The sequence below is a fragment of the Amblyomma mixtum genome, chromosome 4, assembly GCF_055824585.1.
Source record: "Amblyomma mixtum isolate Tamu chromosome 4, ASM5582458v1, whole genome shotgun sequence".
NCBI classification, from domain to species: domain Eukaryota; kingdom Metazoa; phylum Arthropoda; class Arachnida; order Ixodida; family Ixodidae; genus Amblyomma; species Amblyomma mixtum.
This window is the reverse complement of record NC_143015.1, coordinates 9686625-9704769: the sequence shown is the minus strand read 5'-3', so window position 1 is coordinate 9704769 and position 18145 is coordinate 9686625. Positions and strand designations below refer to the sequence as shown.

The 18145-nt window shown below is 47.3% G+C and overlaps 1 protein-coding gene across 1 annotated transcript; it reads left to right on the top strand.

Annotated features, from left to right (window-relative positions):
* The first annotated feature begins 215 nt into the window (after positions 1–215).
* On the top strand, positions 216–17786 carry LOC149345657 (uncharacterized). Its single transcript, XM_089541173.1, has 6 exons — positions 216–277; positions 8378–8576; positions 10102–10281; positions 12155–12249; positions 13374–13605; positions 17757–17786. The coding sequence occupies exons 1-6, from the start codon at positions 216–218 to the stop codon at positions 17784–17786; spliced, it is 798 nt and encodes a 265-aa protein (XP_089397299.1).
* Positions 17787–18145: the final 359 nt, after the last annotated feature.

Sequence of the window (18145 nt, the reverse complement as noted above, 5' to 3'; positions counted from 1 at the left end):
CCGCTATATCTATATGCCGAAAAGAGTGCTGTTCTAACTCAAAAAGCCTATTTTTAAAAACTGTGTAAAGTCTTAGGTGAAACACCCTGTATACCTACAACGTAATACATATTGTTACGCCGATTACGCTGCGTGGCGTGGCGCTGACAAAACCGCGTGATGTGCCCGCGGCGGTCGCATTTGTAACAAAGCGGCGATTAACGAAGAGGGTTACCATGACTGTGGGAGGATCGCGGATGTTCTGGCTGGCGCAGGACCACGAGGCTGGGGCTTCAGTGTGCGGTGGCTGAACAGCGCATTCGTAGTATAAGCAGGTGGTGTGCCGATGCCTTGCAAGTGCTGGGCCAACTCCTCACTGACAACTCGGCAGACCAGCAAGGTAAGATCGTCGTGAACAGTATAGTCAACGCTGGCGACCATTGTGACGTTAGAAAGGCGTCTAAATTTGTGTTAAATTCGCCGCATTTTCAGCGCCTTAGACGTGCGGCAGTGCTGAATAACACATGTAGTAGTACCGGCGAGGGTACCCCTTTGGATCAGAAACTGATTAACATATCTTCAGCAATCCCGTTCAAAAGATGGCCAACCTTGTCTTCCTTGGAGATGAGCCCTGTTCGCATCCTCGATGTAAGTCCTCGATCCTCGATGTAAGTCGTGCACGTTTCTCCTGGCAACTGTGCTCGTTTAGGATCGGGTTTGTTCTGCCTTGCGTTTCTTTGGTGAGGAGTCTCGAAAGAATTTAGTGAGCTCGCCCAAGAAACTTGTCCCACGTAAGTAGTGTTTCTTCAAATCACAGCAGCGCTGTGCCCCACAAAAAGAAGACCACGTTGGCGAACTGCATGGCGGAGTCCCAGCGATTATACGTACTTGCTGACACGTTGGTAGTGTGTCAGCCAATCTACGACATCCCCATCGATTAGACTGGAGAAGACTACTTAGACTCATGCTGGTGCGGCCAAGAACTGACCGGTGTCTGATGTGCACAGCCTGGTTGGGCGCCATTCCAGTCTTTTCCGAAGAGTGTCCGTCTCCGTCGTGGTTCGCCATGGTTCTTCGGTCAGTCGGAAGCCCGGCCAAGCGACTGCTCCGTCGAGGCTCAGTGATGTCCAGGACAAACCAGCACCTCCACCAAGTTGCTACGGGGATGAGCTTAATTAAAAGATGAGCGAGAAAATGGTTGAAAGCAGGGAACGGCCAGCGTCAGGCTAACCACAGCCCGAGGTCTCGCGCTTCAACTTCGGTTTGCTCTAACCGGCGCTCAGCGCCGCGCCACGCAACGTAATCGGCGTAACATTATGTTCAGACAGTCACGAATAGATATTGCCACGTATCTTTCTAGCGTCCGTTCGTTCGCGCAAGGCCGCAGAAAAGGTGTGTTATCATTGTTGTTCGTGACGCGAGAAGCGACCGGACTAATCTCGATTGTTCACAGCCATTAACAGCTGCATCTACTTGTTTCTAGATTACTCTAGACGATCTCGACCTGTTATCTCGAAGTTTCCTTGCCGGCTTTAAATTGAACGATGCCGCGAGCAGCGGGCATTCGTAGTTCGACGATTGACGAGAACGCTTGTTGCTTACGCCGCCATCGAGTGATCCAGTTCTTTTGCGGGCGCAAGTCAGCCCAAATAAAGAGCTTCGTTTGCAAGTATTTCTGGTGTCTTCCTGACCGCTGGACTGCCGTCACTACAACGTGACATCTGGTGGAGGTGCGGGGTAGCCTTCCAGGTACCGGACCCCCCCTGCAAGCCGTGACGCCAGCCCTTTGAGTTATTCGCCTGAAGACCTGACTCAAGTCTACCACGCAGCCTCTGGAGCCTCCAGCCATGACTTACGCCGCGGCAGTGCGCCGTCCTGTACCTGGACGACGGGACCCAGGCCCCTATCGCCCTTAGCCAGCTGCGCTGGAGCGCCGCCCTCTCGCCCCAACCCGCCCGTCCTACGAGCGTCGTACACGGCCGAGGAAATGCGTCGAGTGGAGAACGCCCGACCGGCGCCGCCCACAATGCTTCCACTGCGGAGAAGCCGGTCACATACTCCGGTACTGCCCATACGGGGGAATGGGCATCCGAGGGTTCCCTTACGACGCCCCACGACCCCGGCCCGGCCGGCGACCAGCCGAGGTCGAGGATTTTTTGCGTCGGGAGGGATACTCATCGCCGAGCTGCCTGTCGCGTTCTCCGTCGCCATCGTCGCCGCGCTAAGTATCTCCTAGCCGAGGGTACGCAGTGCGTGGACGCTTCCCCAGCCCCCGAAGGTTAAACTGAATAAAGCAGCCTCTGGAGGTGAGGTTGCTTCTGAGCGCAAGAACTAAGATCCTCTATCGACGAAAACAGAAGACGATGCCCCCTACGACGACGACGACCCCTACGACGACGACGACCCCTACGACGACGACGACCCCAACGACGACGACGACGACCCCAACGACGACGACGACGACCCCTACGAAGACGACGACGACCCCTACGAAGACGACGACGACCCCTACGAAGACGAGACGATCCCTACGACGACGATCCCTACGACGACGATCCCTACGACGACGATCCCTACGACGACGACTACGACGACGACTACGACGACGACTACGACGACGACTACGACGACGACTACGACGACGACGACTACGACTACGACGACGACGACTACGACGACGACGACTACGACGACGACGACTACGACGACGACGACTACTACGACGACGACTACGACGACAAAAACTACGACAACACCGACGATGACACGGCCAGACTTGAAGCTTTTACCGCTGCCCTTACACCTTATTAGGAAAAAGGACTCTAAGTTCTCGAAGCATTCTCCGTGTTTAGTTTCAATTTAAAGCATCGAGACGATGCTTCTTTGGAAGGGGGGTAATGCCACGTATCTTTCTAGCGTCCGTTCGTTCGCGCAAGGCCGCAGAAAAGGTGTGTTATCATTGTTGTTCGTGACGCGAGAAGCGACCGGACTAATCTCGATTGTTCACAGCCATTAACAGCTGCATCTACTTGTTTCTAGATTACTCTAGACGATCTCGACCTGTTATCTCGAAGTTTCCTTGCCGGCTTTAAATTGAACGATGCCGCGAGCAGCGGGCATTCGTAGTTCGACGATTGACGAGAACGCTTGTTGCTTACGCCGCCACCGAGTGATCCAGTTCTTTTGCGGGCGCAAGTCAGCCCAAATAAAGAGCTTCGTTTGCAAGTATTTCTGGTGTCTTCCTGACCGCTGGACTGCCGTCACTACAACGTGACAATATGGTATATGTGGCCAGGTAGCATAGACTGACACGAAGTTATACCCCGTTTCAAGACTACCACAATGCAGATCAAATCATTCATCATGCATTTGCAGTCCTCAGTTTTCACAGCTTTTTCATTAGCCGTTACTTATTTCAATTGCTGCGGTAAATAAAACTTTTGAGGATGTGTGGCCACCTAGGGCCAGATTTTAGAATACACCTTAGCTTATACGGATTCCATACCTGAAACTAAGAGCCGTATTATTCTTCCTTAACTGAAGGCAGCATTCAAGGGATCCATCTAATTGTAAAACCATCCTCAGTTGCTCCTTCGGTAAGGTGGTGCTCACAACGACGACGAATCGCATATACGTGTCTGGTATCGAGAATGTGTGCCCCATATTTTAAATTTATTAGTATAAATCTATTAAGTTTTACCTGTAACTATAATTTTGAATTTTTAAATTTGTATTTTTAACTACAAATTTATATTCATAGTGGGTTACGCTCGATATGCACGCTTGTTTTGCATATTATTCGTATTGTATAAGCGTTGACAGGAAGGAAAACATAGTTGATCTGACAGCGTGAAATTATTTAAAATGTTGCGACAGCAGTAACAGGTACACCTACACACCGCCATGCGCGAACGTGAAAGAAATTTGGTGGTAGCACTGTGTCTACGTTCAGGAAAGGACGCATAAATAGAGGCCTCTCTAAAGGCTCTTTAATAAGGAGTGTTTAAAATCAACCCAAAGACGACTAGCCGCCTTTGAGGATTCCTCACTCAGGCAAGGAGTGTTCTTAAATTTAGCCCCTGCTTTCGATACGAAACGATATTTGATTCCATCAGCTCTGGCTTGAATTTAACGAATGTTTCAATAGGCGGGCTGCGCGATATACGGCATTCCTTCACGACTCCTTGCCTTGTGCTTTGCTATGAAACTATTAGAAATAACTGAATTCTTGCAGTGTAGACCTCATCCGCATTCTCAAACAGGTGAGGTGGCATTAAAAGCGCTATCGGGCACACCGTAGGCGCGATAGGGATAGATTCAGCGTAGCGGAGAGGTATTAGTGTAGACGTACGCCTAATGCTGCCTTTGATACTCTTTGCGTCGCGAACGAATAATTTTCGTGCGCAGGAGGCAGCCGGTGATTCCACGAACGTGGAGCCTAATATGCCTCCGCTGTGCCAAAATAGATCAGCGTGGTAGCGTTTTTTCGTAGCATGGATTTTCAGGCTATTAAATTTCTTGCTCATATCTAGACCTTGTAATTTGAGGCTTATTTTTTACGTGTGGTATAGCTGAGTGCTGATTAGACCACGCATGAAGCATCCCGAGAAAGATATTGAACTCTGTGCATTATTGGTTAAAGCTATAAAAATGACATCGGCTAATATTGCCCCCCTTTGTTTCCGCGCCATCGACGGACTATACACGCCACGGAACAGGGCATCTTGTAAACTGCGTTATTCACGTGCACGGATTGGACTTCACAAGCCATTTTTGACGATAGACAAACGCTATAACCAGTTCTATGTCCAGGATCACAAAACGTTACAGCTCACTGCGGAAACCGCATTGGAGTAATGCGAAAGCACTGACGCCTCCTCTTTGCCTCCAGTTGCTCCTCTTTGCCTCTATGTTGATTGTGACGTCGCGTCTGACAATCGAATAACATGATTCACCTTAAACCACAGTTGATGCACCTTACTCTATAATTAACTGGCATTTAATTCACAATCAGTTGTTTTTATTCGCGCATAATTCACTTTTTAACAATTAATCCAATTAGATCACTATTGATGTACTCTAATTCACCTTTCATTTATTCCAATGTATCATTAAGTTGCATTATATCCTGATTACTGCACCTTAATTTATAATTAATTCACCTTAATGCAGTCTGATGCACCTTAATTAATCTTCATTCACTACTGGCGTTTGTATAATTTGTTATTATTGATTAGATTTCGATCAAGTCCAAAGCCCCCATCGTTTCACCTTTGTATTCATTTCGGATATTGACATTTCGCGCCGCGCGTTGGCTCTGCCCACCTTTCCATCACGTTAGAGGATCACGTGGTACGACACTTTCGGCTATTCAAATTTCGCTCCACTCCGTCCAGACCACGCGCGCTTTTTGTCGTTGTTTTTTACTCTAATTAATTAACTAACGATCCGGTCGGCAGCAAATTTTTTGCCCCGCATCCTCACATGATCCCTATTCGATTACAACACTCTTTAAACGATATATCTTTAGAGTTCGCCCTAACTGCTGGTGGCACGTTTTGCGGACACAATCCCGCCGACATATCCTAGTAATGCTTTCGCATTAATAATGTTGAAACTTGGAGAGCGGAGAGTAATTAAGTACTCATCATTTCTGGCAGGTATCTCGCTACACTTGTTCTCGTTGAGATCACCACGAACTTCACGAATATTGTGACGAGAAAATAACGCAGCAGTTTATGATTGCGAAAAATGCTTGCGAAAGTGCTCCACCAACTGACCTACAGGGACAGCTGTCCGATCTTCTGCATTCGGGGATGTTTTTGTCTAGTGTAATCGAACCGGCCCTTATAAAAATGGTCTATAGACTTTCGATAGACTTTTTAAGCATGAAATGCTTATAGCTCCCGTTGTCGGCAGTGTGGTGACGTCACGCCGAGACCGAGAGCCAACATCCGGGCACTGAAATCCACTCATCCGGGCACTGAATTCCATTCATCCGGGCTCTGAAACGAGAACATCCGGGCACCGTACGAGACTTCACGAGATTCAACGAGACTCTCTAAGCCCTCCTATGGGACCGGCATACAAGCGCCGGTTCCTCTCCAAACGAGTCACAAAAATAACTGCTGCCAGTGTTTTCTCAATGTTTATCAAGATATCAGTCGAGCTGTGCATTTGATAATGCATGGAATTATAATTTCCGATTTCTAATAACGCGTGCAAAAAGCACATACATGCCACAATACACTTCGTTGTCATACGTGATCTGTTAGGGGCTTTGAGAGAAGGCCGCTTAGAGAAAGAGGGGAGCTCCAGGGCGAGAAGGGCTTTCGCAGGGCCTTCATGCCCTTTCCCCCTCTGGCAGGCAGATGTATACACGCTCGCGGAGTATTCGAACGCGCTGCATATACATTCTTGTCAGGCCTGCGTCTCGTCGTGTCCGCGTACGCTTCTGCATCGTCCTGGATTTAAATGCTGCCACCGTCACAGCTGCTTAAGCCGAGCAATGGAGACTGTGTTAGGCCCGTAAACATTTCATGCTTACTCTACTCTCGGTTACGGGAGAGGCGCAATTTTATACACTCTATAGCCATCCTTTAGACTTTTCCTTTTGTCTATAGACAGTCTATAGAAAATCTACAGACTATAGACAGTCTATAGAAAATCTACAGACTAAAGTCTATAGCGGCTTCAATTTCCTTTCGTTTATAGACGGTCTATAGACTCTCCATAGACTATGGTCTATAGCTGCCTCACTTTCTTTTCGTTTATAGACAGTCTATAGAATCTCGATAGACTAAAGTCTATAGCTGCCTCAATTTCCTTTCGTCTATAGACGGTCTATAGACTCACTATAGACTATGGTCTATAGCTGTCTCAATTTGGTGATCACAACTATGTCGGGAGTCCTCCACCTTCTTCGCTATTACGGAAATTAAAAAGTATTGCGTGAGGACATTACAACACCCTCCAGTATGTTGTTTTCAGGAGCCTTGATAAGCTCCTTTTCGTTATACCGTGACGTAGATTGTCAATAAAATTAAATATTTAATGCTAATATGCAAGCCGAGGAAAGGCAGTCGTTCTTGAAGTAAGGGCGCCCGCAAACTGTACTACATCGAACGAATACGCTCTCCCTTAAAGGAATCGCTCGACACAATTCCATTCCATCTTTCGTTCGTTACTGTCCAACGCGCTGAAATCGAGAACATTTCATCAACGGTTCTACATTTCTCTTTAAAACGTCCTGAAAACAGAGGGGGAAAGCCGGGTGTGAGAATTCAAGGAAGCGCCCATTCCTTAGAAACACCTTACAGTAGTCTCACAGAGCCTGGTCCTCTGTGCGATTAACATCTGCAATTTATACCTTTGCAGTTTGTATTCACGTGAATAAGTGCTGCGACGCAACAATCACAAAGCCAGTATTTTTTCGTTCCTACCCTTGCACCTGTTGCTTCGGAGCCGATTACACGCTGATGTCGCGCATATCAGTTTTCTAAACACGAACACACGCAAAAAACACGTTATGCTATGCAACATTATAAATATTATTTGAGAGACATTTCCGCTAGGTGGCGCCGCCCTGGTTAGCTGGTATAAACAGATCTACTGAATACCTCAGAGCATATAAGGCGCACCTTTCTAGCGCGACCTAGGTTGTATAAACAGATCTGCTGAATACCACAGGGTATATAAGGCGCGCTTGTCCATAGAACAGGCGCAGGTGCCGAGCGCGGCTTCGGCCGCTTATCTGTTTTTTCAGCAGCGTCCGCTCCAGCGGACGCAGTTGTTGCTGCGACGCGCGTCTTTTCTTTCCTTTTTCTCTTTCCTCTGATCTTTTAACTATCCTCTATCTGCACGTGGCAGCGGTGGTGGCTTGGCTCGAGCCAGTAGGCAGGCCCGTGCAATTTCCTTTTCATCCTCTCAGTCACAACAACAACAACAACAACCGGCGCAGACACTCGCCATGGAAGGAGAAGAAGAAGCAACAGTCTGACGGCGCAGAAACACCGATCCAGAAGGGGCAGCTTGAGAGTTGGCTGAAAAGCAGCGAGAGCTTTTCGCTTCGAGATATCCGGGCTTAACCTTAGGTAAGCGGCAGCCAATTTTTTGTTTTTGCATTTTGGTATATCGATGCTGTGTAAATAACATGGGCGCAAGAAAAGGCCATAAGGAGGGGGTAGGAGGTGATGCAGCGGTCAGAAAATTTCGGAGGCCAATCTGGCATCAAAACACCCCCCCCCCTCTCCCCCTCCTTCTGGCTACGCCCCTGGTGGGGCCGGGAGTTGATCGGCAGGCATCTGATTGCGAGTTCACACAAAATCTCATTCTCAAAGTGAGAACCACATAGTATGTAACCCTGCTTTCTTTTCACTCCGTAAAAATCACCATGCAGATTCGGTCTAAGGGTTAATAGTGGATCCGGAAAAACACTGGAGGTTGGAATCAGCACATCTAACAAGAAGCCTTACGGATCAAGGGAGGAGGACTCCGATTGGGATGAGAAGAGTGGTAACGACGTATTATTGCTCAAAGCTGGAGACTACCTGGTCCTATCAGCCGAACTGCTGTATAAAGCCGGGAAGAAACTCAAGGTTAGTAACAAAAGCAAGATAAGTAACGCCCTTTGCTTTATCCGGAATTTTATATAATTAGTGAAGAATTGTTTTTTAGCGCCGCCTTTTGTTTGCACACTGTGACGAAAAACTGCTTGGCTGTACCGAAATGTGACTGAGACCGGGCTATAACGGCTCTTTCCGGGAATCACCAAAGACGGTGCGTTCTCTAATTTCCAAGTACTTATTATCAGGGACAGACCGAAACGCTTATTTTCTGACGAGATGTCCGCAGTGATTTCTGTCAAGGTGAGTAGTGGCGACGGGACGTCACAAATTCGAGCGTGCTAACCGGACTTGAATAAAACTATAATCATAAGATACGTGTTGAGACAAATTTACAACGCGAAAAGAAAGCTGCGAATATTCCTTAGTTGAATTATTTTTATTTTTTTAACTTTTTATTTATTAGTGTTAGTCTCTTTATTTTTTGACAGGCATGCAGCTGACTGAAAATAATATTCACACCAATATTTAGAGTTTCGAAAACATAGATCTCTTCGGCTCTCTGGACAAAGAGATTTTGCCGACACCGTGCTTAAATTTACCGCTTTCTCAAAAACTCACGTCAAATCAACTTCTGAATCGTTCGCCGATACAGCGAATATTTTTAGGGCTACAGTGTGGATTGTAACTACGTTTTCCAAATTCTAAACACTAATATGGATATTATGTACAGTGGGCTACAAGCATTTTATAATAAAGCAGATGGACTGTAACATCTAAAAAGTTAGCTATTTAATATCAGTTAACCTGCTTACTAGTCAGCACGTCTTAGTTGTATTGCGATCGGCTACACCATTGATACTGCAGTGCCGAATAAAGCGCTTCTAAGTCCAGAAGCCTATTTTTAAAAATTGCAGAACATATTTGGTGAAAAACCCGGCATACCAGCTGTCGAAATTATCAGCCTAGTCATGGTGAGCACAAAACGTGTTCCTGAAAAGAAAAAATTGGCTGAAGGCTTAGCTTGGTTAAGCCTGGCAGATTGCGAAAGCAATAACACCTGGCTGCGCTTGGTTCTGCTGGTCTCTTTTTTTGTAAGATTTTGTAAGCACAGCCGCAGCCCCCTTTAATCCCAGTCTAGCGAGCGCCCTCACTCGGCAGCTGTGCCGGAGCGAAGGATGAGCCTCCATTTCTTCTTCTTCTTTTCTTTTCTCTTTTCCCCTTTCTTTTTCTTTTTTCTTCTTCTTCTACTTTACTAGCGTGACGTCACGCGGTCACGTGGTAGCGCGCCGCAGCTCCGCCGAAGCGAAGGATGAACCTCCATCGATGGCAGAAAAGTGCAAGCAGTATTGATTTCGCAATAAAAGAGTGTGCCCTTGCCACAACCTTGATTTCCACCGTGCGGTTGTGATGCCGTTGCATTCCAGACTGGATCTGCTATTGAAAAAGTTACAGGTCCGAGGCAGATATCCCAATTTATGACCCAACCGTGTATATCGGCTGAGATTACATCGTGTCACACGATTCATTTGTCTGCGCTTGTTTTTGTTTTTTTCAGTACGAATGCAGCGGGGTGCCGATTCCTGGTCACAGTAATTTCTCCAATAAAGATATCAAGCATTTGTTCAGTAATGTGTTTTGCCACGCCACCAATTTCGAAAGAACAAACGCCTTGGAGTGGCATTTTGAGTACACCGGAATCACTGAAGGCCTGACACCCTCCGCCACTGTTAAAGACGTGAGTGTGCAGAGTGCTAAGGCAGAGCACCTCCTTCCCTTCATCCCAGTGTGCAGCAGCGCTGTTCTAGACGACACTGAGTGCGCCTTTGCTTTTGTGAGTTCTTTCCTGAGAAATTATGACGCGCCTTCTTTGTTTAAACTGGGCTGCCCACACCAGCTGAATGAGGATTCATAACATTGCGTGTAGCTGGAGACTAGACTGCTGAATGAGAATTGAGCCAGATAAATAATTACCATTGTATGTCCAGTGAGTACAACGACCATTAAGCGCTTAGTTGAAGAGCTTCAAAGAAAAACATTGTTCGAATTTTTTTATGCAATGTATTGTTTTGCAATGCCCACTCTAAACTAAAACGAAGCCTCTCAGTACCTTGAGATGGCATCCCTGCATAGCACAGAAATTTTGGGATGGCTACGATAAGGACAGCCTCCAATTCTCGCGATGCTTATAATTTGGCGACTGCTACAAGTAGCAAAGTGCAGGAATCGAGGACACCCGTCGACAAATTAGGCGACCCTTTTCTTTAGGCGCTGAGTTCACCTCTCTACAAGTGGCCCGAACACCGCGAAATGTTTGAATGCAAGCCGCAACGGTGACAAATATAGGCATTAAAATGCATTAAAGTGACACAACTTTTACTCAGAACAAGATTATGTCAGACATGCCAAATTAATGTGCAAATCGAGATTGGTTTACCATAACTTTTGCACATTTCACGCAACCTCCGGCAGTGTATTACAAGTGGCTTTTTTGTTCATGTTGATAGATAAGTACTTATAAATGCATAATTGTGCTGGTTGTTGCATGGCGAATTTGCAGGAGTCAAATGAAGTATGAATAACCATTCTCTGCTTAATGCCGCGTTAATATGTAGATGAAGTAACCAAACACTCAGTCAATCAACCATTGTTTCCTATTAAAAGGAAACGAATTCTGAAGTACTGTTTGCGCGCAATGCCTTGTGTAATAAATGGAGCCTTAACAAAGTGAATCATGTCTCTGTGATCAAGCTGAACAAAGCAAAAAGGGCGCGAAAGCATGACTTGCTGTCAGCGTCGAAAAATTCTTCCTACATGTTCTCAAAGGTGCTGCGGTCAAAATTCCAATTGGTTAAAAATATTCTTCCTTTGTGCCTTCAAATTGGCTTCAGAGCATTGGTTTGGAATGAACAAAGGCGCTTCTAGTGAATACGGTGTCTTCCTTCACTCCCATCTTCCTCCTTCCCCGTTACGGCGAGGTTCAGGTGTCCACAAATGCATGCGAGACAGATACATTTGCTTTCCTCAAAAACCAAATTACCGACGAGCAAGACGTACAGCTGAACAGGCGATGGCATTCTGTGGACTCCCTGGCAGCGTTGCAAGACGCTGCCGCGTTCCACTCGAAGCTTAACATTTTATCCACACATCTGGAAGATTTTTTTTCTGTGTGTAATAAAGTTGTTTCCATCCATCCATCCAGGGACTCAAGCAGCAACACCGCGCTTAAGGCTTTCGCCTCACCGCACTTTAGGTCAATGAAGCGTCTCCCTGAATTTTTGAAGCGTTTCTCGAAACCGTAAGAGGCGTGTCTCAAGGAGCATCCTCTATATCTCGTAGCATATGATATGCGTCTTTGGCAAACCCCTGCAATGTAGTTACGCTGAAAAATATGCAACTAATCTTTGACTTGAGCGCATAAGCTGGTCAAAGGCCCAAACATCAACCTTCATAATGTGTTTCCAGCTGTAGCTCTCCTGTATTTCTACTGCTGCTTCGAAACGATTTTTACCATCACTTTTACACGATTCGTGCCGAAACATCACTCGTATTCTATTCTTGTGTACACTGTTTAAATGCCTTGATTGCAAGACTTGCTTTCTCTTTTATAGATAAGCTTCAAGGACTACGCTTTCTGCCACATGAGCGCCGGCTCAACTGCTACTATTAAAGGCAAATACAAGCAAATTAATACCTCGTATCAAGGGTGAGTTTTTGCACTCGCTTACGTCGTAGTAGATTTTGTCTGATAACAGAGTTTTAGTCTCTAGGAGCGAAAGCCGATCGCGGATAAGCACTTGTGCATGCTTACAGCCGCCGAATATCGCTAAGTCGCGTGATATTTTGTAGTTGAAGGCAGCCCTAATACCAAATAGCTGCATTGTAAACAATGGGTTCATTCGCATCCACGTTCACCGCATGCAAAACGGCCGGTTCACCAGCCAGCGCTCTGTTAAGAAACTTGCCTACGCGCTAGAAAAGCAAGGCAAGGACTGGAAGTCTAAATGTGAGCGCCTTCATAGCTCTGCTACTCTTTGTAAGCTGTCAAGAATTCGTCGTCAACTTATCGACACTGGCTCCGTGCCGGCCCAAGAAGATCCTCAAAATCGTTGAGTGCGGGCTAAAGCGCGCTAAAGTGCTGAAGCACTGAGCACAGTTGGCCACCGGCAGAATGGCCACAACCAGGTTGGACAGGTGGCAACCTGTCCCAGGCTTCAGAACGGCAACGCTGAAATCGGCCTCGGAGGGGTCAGTGCTAAGGCACTAAAACCTGAGGGGACACTTAAGCTCCGCGCCGAGGGTATGAAGCGGTAGCGTCAGTGGATCCCTTCTTTCCGCTTCATTTATTTATTAAGGAAGTCATTTTATGAATGCCTAACATAAAAGCTTTAAAAAAGGTCGGGAACCTCAACACGAATCCTTGGCAAGGGAAGGATATTTTTACAGGCAATATTTAAAACGGAAAGGTTTCGAGGATTTGAATCCGAAGCAAAAAAAAAAAAAAACATGTTCCTCCTGCCGCCTACAACACCCCCACACAGTAATTTCGGCAACGAAGCCGTACAGTCGCTGTGAAATTACGCTGTGGCCCCATGTGCTGCGCCGTGCTTGTGAACATCGGGCCTATTGGGCTCAGTCCGCATTCATTGAATGTTCACAAGAATTACTAGACAGAAAAGTTCCCTTTCAGCCACCGAAGAGCTCTCAAACTGCCATTAGCTGGAAGCAATATTTTTTTAAATAAATGTTGTACTAATTTTATATTCATTAACGCGAGTATTCCTAGCAGATGCTCATGTACAACCCCTGTGCTGGGCTCTTTCCCCGCAGCATGGCTATAGGCATCCAGAAGGTGAGCGGTGGTAACCCGGATGTACACGACTTCCAGAACGAGAATGACCCCGGCAAAGCGGTGACCTTCCGCCTGGTAGTGGGTGACACGGTATCCATCGTATACTCCCCAACCGAGGCTGTGCGGCTGGAGAATGCGCAGGCTGGCGACGAAGCGGTCTGCCTCACCTTTCAGAACATCGCCATAGAAAATCTGCAGAAAAGACAAATTGTCTGCCTTGGTTCTCGTTCCCCGGCCAACAACTGTACAACTTTCCAGGGGAAGAAATAAGGCCGCGATGGCGAATGATGCCTATATATTTTAGATACGTGCATATACGAGCGAAGAGGCTGCCGAAAGATTTGAACCGGCGTTCTCTGAAAGCGACGCTGTGGCGGATTTTTCTAGATATTGTCACGTTGTAGTGACGGCAGTCCAGCGGTCAGGAAGACACCAAAAAGTCTTCTAAACGAAGCTCTTTATTTGGGCTGACTTGCGAACTGAATCACTCGGCGGCGGCGTAAGCAACAAACGCGCTCCTCAGTCGTCGAACTACGAATGCCTGCTGCTCGCGGCATCGTTCAATTTAAAGCCGGCAAGGAAACTTCGAGATAACAGGTCGAGATCATCTAGAGTAATCTGGAAACACGTAGATGCAGCTCGGCATACCTGTGATCAATCGAGATTAGTCCGGTCGCTTCTCGCGTCACGAACAAAAATGACAACACCCCTTTCCTGCGGCCTTGCGCGAACGAACAGACACTGCAATGATAAGTGGCATTACCCCCCGCTCAAAGAAGCATCGTCTCGATGCTTTAAGATGAAAATAAACACGGAGAATGCAAACTTCGAGTCCTTTAGCGTTCATAATATGGCTTCAGGCGTACGAAATGTACGACTTCTGGGCGTGTGCGGCGTCGCTGAGATGCTGTCGTGCCGTCGGGGATGACTTCATAGTCGAGGTCACCGATGCGACGGACAACCCTCTACCGGCCAAAGTAGCGTCGCAGCAACTTTTCACTCAATCCACGGCGGCGAACTGGCGTCCATATCCAAACACGATCACCTGGCTTGTAATGCGTGTCTTGTCGGCGCAGATTGTAGCGTTGGGCGTCGGTGTGGTGCTGGTCTTGAATGCGAAGCCGCGCAAGTGTTCGGGCTTCCTCGGCGCGATGAAGGTAGGTGGCGACGTCGAGGTTGTCTTCGTCGGAAACGTGCGGGAGCATTGCGTCGAGTGTTGTCGTGGGCTTCCTGCCAGCTGGAATGGGGTAAACCTGGTTTTCTCCTGGACGGCAGTATTATAGGCGAAGATCACGTAGGGCAGAATGGAGTCCCACGTCTTGCGTTCGGCGTCGATGTACATGGAGAGCATGTATGCGATGGTCTTGTTCAGACGCTCTGTGAGTCCGTTGGTTTGTGGATGATAGGCAGTTGTCCTCCGATGGCTTGTCTGGCTGTAGTTTAAAATGGCTTACGTCAGCTCCGCTGTAAATGCCCTTCTTCTGTCTGTAATGAGCACTTCGGGGGAGCCGCGTCGCAGGAGAATTTGTTCGACAAAAAATTTTGCGACTTCTGTTGCGGTACCACTAGGCAACGCTTTTGCTTCGGCGTAGCGGGTCATGTAGTAGGTGGCCACGATGATCCACTTGTTACCTGATGACGAAGTCGGAAAGGGCTGAGGAGGTCCATCCCTATTTGCTGGAAGGGCTTGGAGGTGGTATGGGGTTCAGGAGTCCGACTGGTCTAATCGGAGGCGTTTTGCGTCGCTGACACTCACGGCACGTTTTCACGTAATGGGAAACGTCGGTAGCTAGCCGCTGCCGATAGTACTTCTCCTGGATGCGGTGCAACGTGCGAGCAATCCCAAGCGGCCTTGCAGTCGGTTCATCATGACATGCCTGCATAATTTCTTGCCTGAGATATTTGGGCACGACAACAAGATGCACTGTCCTGTTGGGCGCGAAGTTCTTCTTCAGGAGGACATTATTGTGAAAGACGAAGGACGACAGTTGGCGCTTGAACCCTCGGGGAGGCGAGGCGGTCTGGCCTTTCAGGTAATCAACTAGGCTTTGCAACTCAGGATCCGAGCGCTGCTGCTGCACGAAACTGCTGGCGCTTACCGGCCCTAAGTAAGCGTCGCCGTCTTCTTCTTCGCTTGCTGCGTCGACGGGGGCTCGCGACAAGCAGTCTGCGTCGGAATGCTTGCGGCCAGATTTGTAGACTACAGTTGTGTCGAATTCTTGAAGGCGCAGGCTCCAACGAGCAAGGCGGCCGGAGGGATCTTTCAAATTGGCTAGCCAGCACAGAGCATGATGATCGCTTACAACCTTGAATGGTCGTCCGTACAGGTAGGGGCGAAATTTCGACGTGACCCAAATAATGGCGAGAAATTCTTTCTCGGTGGTCGAATAGTTGGCCTCGGCTTTCGACAGTGAACGGCTAGAGTACACGATAACTTTCTCCTGTCTTCCATTTTTCTGAACGAGGACCGCTCCTAAGCCCACACTGCTTGCATCGGTATGGATTTCGGTTTCGGCGTTTTCATCAAAGTGCCCGAGCACAGGAGGGGACTGTAAGCGGCGCTTCAGCTCTTTGAAAGCTTCCTCTTGCGGCCTTAAAAAGCACGTCATCCTTGGTTAGTTGGGTCAAAGGATCAGCGATCCGCGAAAGGTCCTTGACGAATCGTCGGTAATAAGCGCACAATCCAAGGAATCTGCGTATAGCTTTCTTGTCATTAAGCTGTGGAAAATCTGCGATCGCCGCCGTCTTCTGAGGGTCTGGGCGAACTCCATCCTTGCTTACGCCGTGACCAAGGAACAGCAGGTCCTCGTAGGCGAAGTGGCACTTCTCTGGTTTCAGTGTTAGTCCTGAAGACTTGATTGTTTCTAGCACTATCTGAAGCCTTCTGAGATGGTCATTAAAGCTTGAGAAGACAACAACGTCATCTAAGTAGACTAGACAAATTTGCCACTTCAAGCCTGCGAGAACCGTATCCATTACTCGCTGGAACGTCGCTGGGGCAGAGCAGAGGCCGAATGGCATCACCTTGAACTCGAAGAGTCCGTCTGGTGTAGATGACTCCCTCCTTCAGTTTTTAACAATGTTGTCAAGAAAACATGCGAGCACAGGTTGGAGCAAAGTTTCCACAACCAAGTAGATCGATTGACACAGGCCGGTTACCCTTCACAAGTTTTGGTCTCCGTCGCAGAAAAACTGCAGAAAAAGTTGAGGTGTGATGCCAACAGCAGAACTGATAAGGAGAAAAAGAAAAAAAGTCGCCGTTGTGCCTTATCTGCATCAGGTCTCGCATAACCTGAAGAGAATTGGGAAGCGTGTGGGAGTCGACGTCGTGTTTTCGGCACCTATCCGATTGTCCAGCCTGGTCAAAAAAGTAAATTCGGCCAACAGGGAACCACGCGGCTGCCTGAAAAGGCATGCAAAACAATTTGTCCCCTGCCAGGAGGGAGTCATCTACTCTTTGCCGTTGTCATGTGGGAAGCAATACATCGGCCAAACAGGCCGATGTATCAACGAAAGATTGAAAGAGCATGATTATAATGTCGCACGTGGGCCTATCGTAGGCCACGTATCGAAACACTGTAGAAACTGCAAAAGTGATGATGTTGGTGACGAAGATGACAATGATGCCTGCGTACCATTGTACAACGAGTGCGTTGTGATAGGAAGGAACCGCGATTCGTTGACAAGAGAAATCATAGAAGCACACATGATAGCAAGGCTCCCTGAAGATTGCATAAGCGCACCATCTGTACTGCTGTCAGGAAAAGAAAAACGCTACCTTGAATGTGAATGTTGACACGCGTGTGCTTTAGTCTGTTTTTTTTATTATTTTTTGAATTTTTTGTTTCCGCTGCATGACTTGTGTCTATTACTTTTCATTTTTCACCGCCTGCTAGGTACTTATTCCGGCTGGCAGATAATAAAGATTTCAGTTGTAAGTCAGCGCTGTGTTGTGTCTCTGCCTGTGTCCTTCTTCTTGTCCCGTTCTTTGCGCTGTAGTCATGGAATATCGGAACCAACTCGCCCAGCAACTTACCTTGTCAAGTAAATAAACGCCCCAAAACTTCAGGGATGTCTCGGAATACGCCGCTACACGGGAAAAGGTCATCATGTATGTCACTCATGCAAAATGTTTTACCTCCCACAGGTTGTAATATATAGCCTACAGTATATAGAATATATAGTATGTATAGTTTTTCCTCTCATAGATATGTATGTACAATAAGTTCATTTATGTTGTTTACGCAAGGAACTCTATAGCATAGCTAGGTGCATGCCTTCACGATGCTTTCCACGGCATAGCAGTATAACCTTAGAGAATGGTCGCTCGTAATATATGCTCGCCTCCTTTGTTTCTGCAGCACACTGGGAGACTGAAGAGAGGAACATAAAACTCGATACCCAAGAACAAGCGATTCCTTGGAGAAAGAACTTTAAACGTTTTCTTTCTTGAAATTTAAACGAATTCGTTAAACGCTGAATAAACAAATATTGCTGTCTGGTGTGATAGTCTGAAAGCATTTCTGTTTTCTTGCAATTAGCTAAAGTTAGCCTATCGATGGACATGCGTGCAAGAATGCTCTGTTTTACAGCCTTTTTGCCTTGACCCAAACATCGTTCCACGCGCACGTTAAAAAGTGCCCCGTTTATTTCTCTGGAACACAACGTCATACCTCGGCCTAAACACTATCTTTATGTTTTTATGTGCGACACCAAAATGATTTACAATGCCTGCAGTTAATGCCTTCCA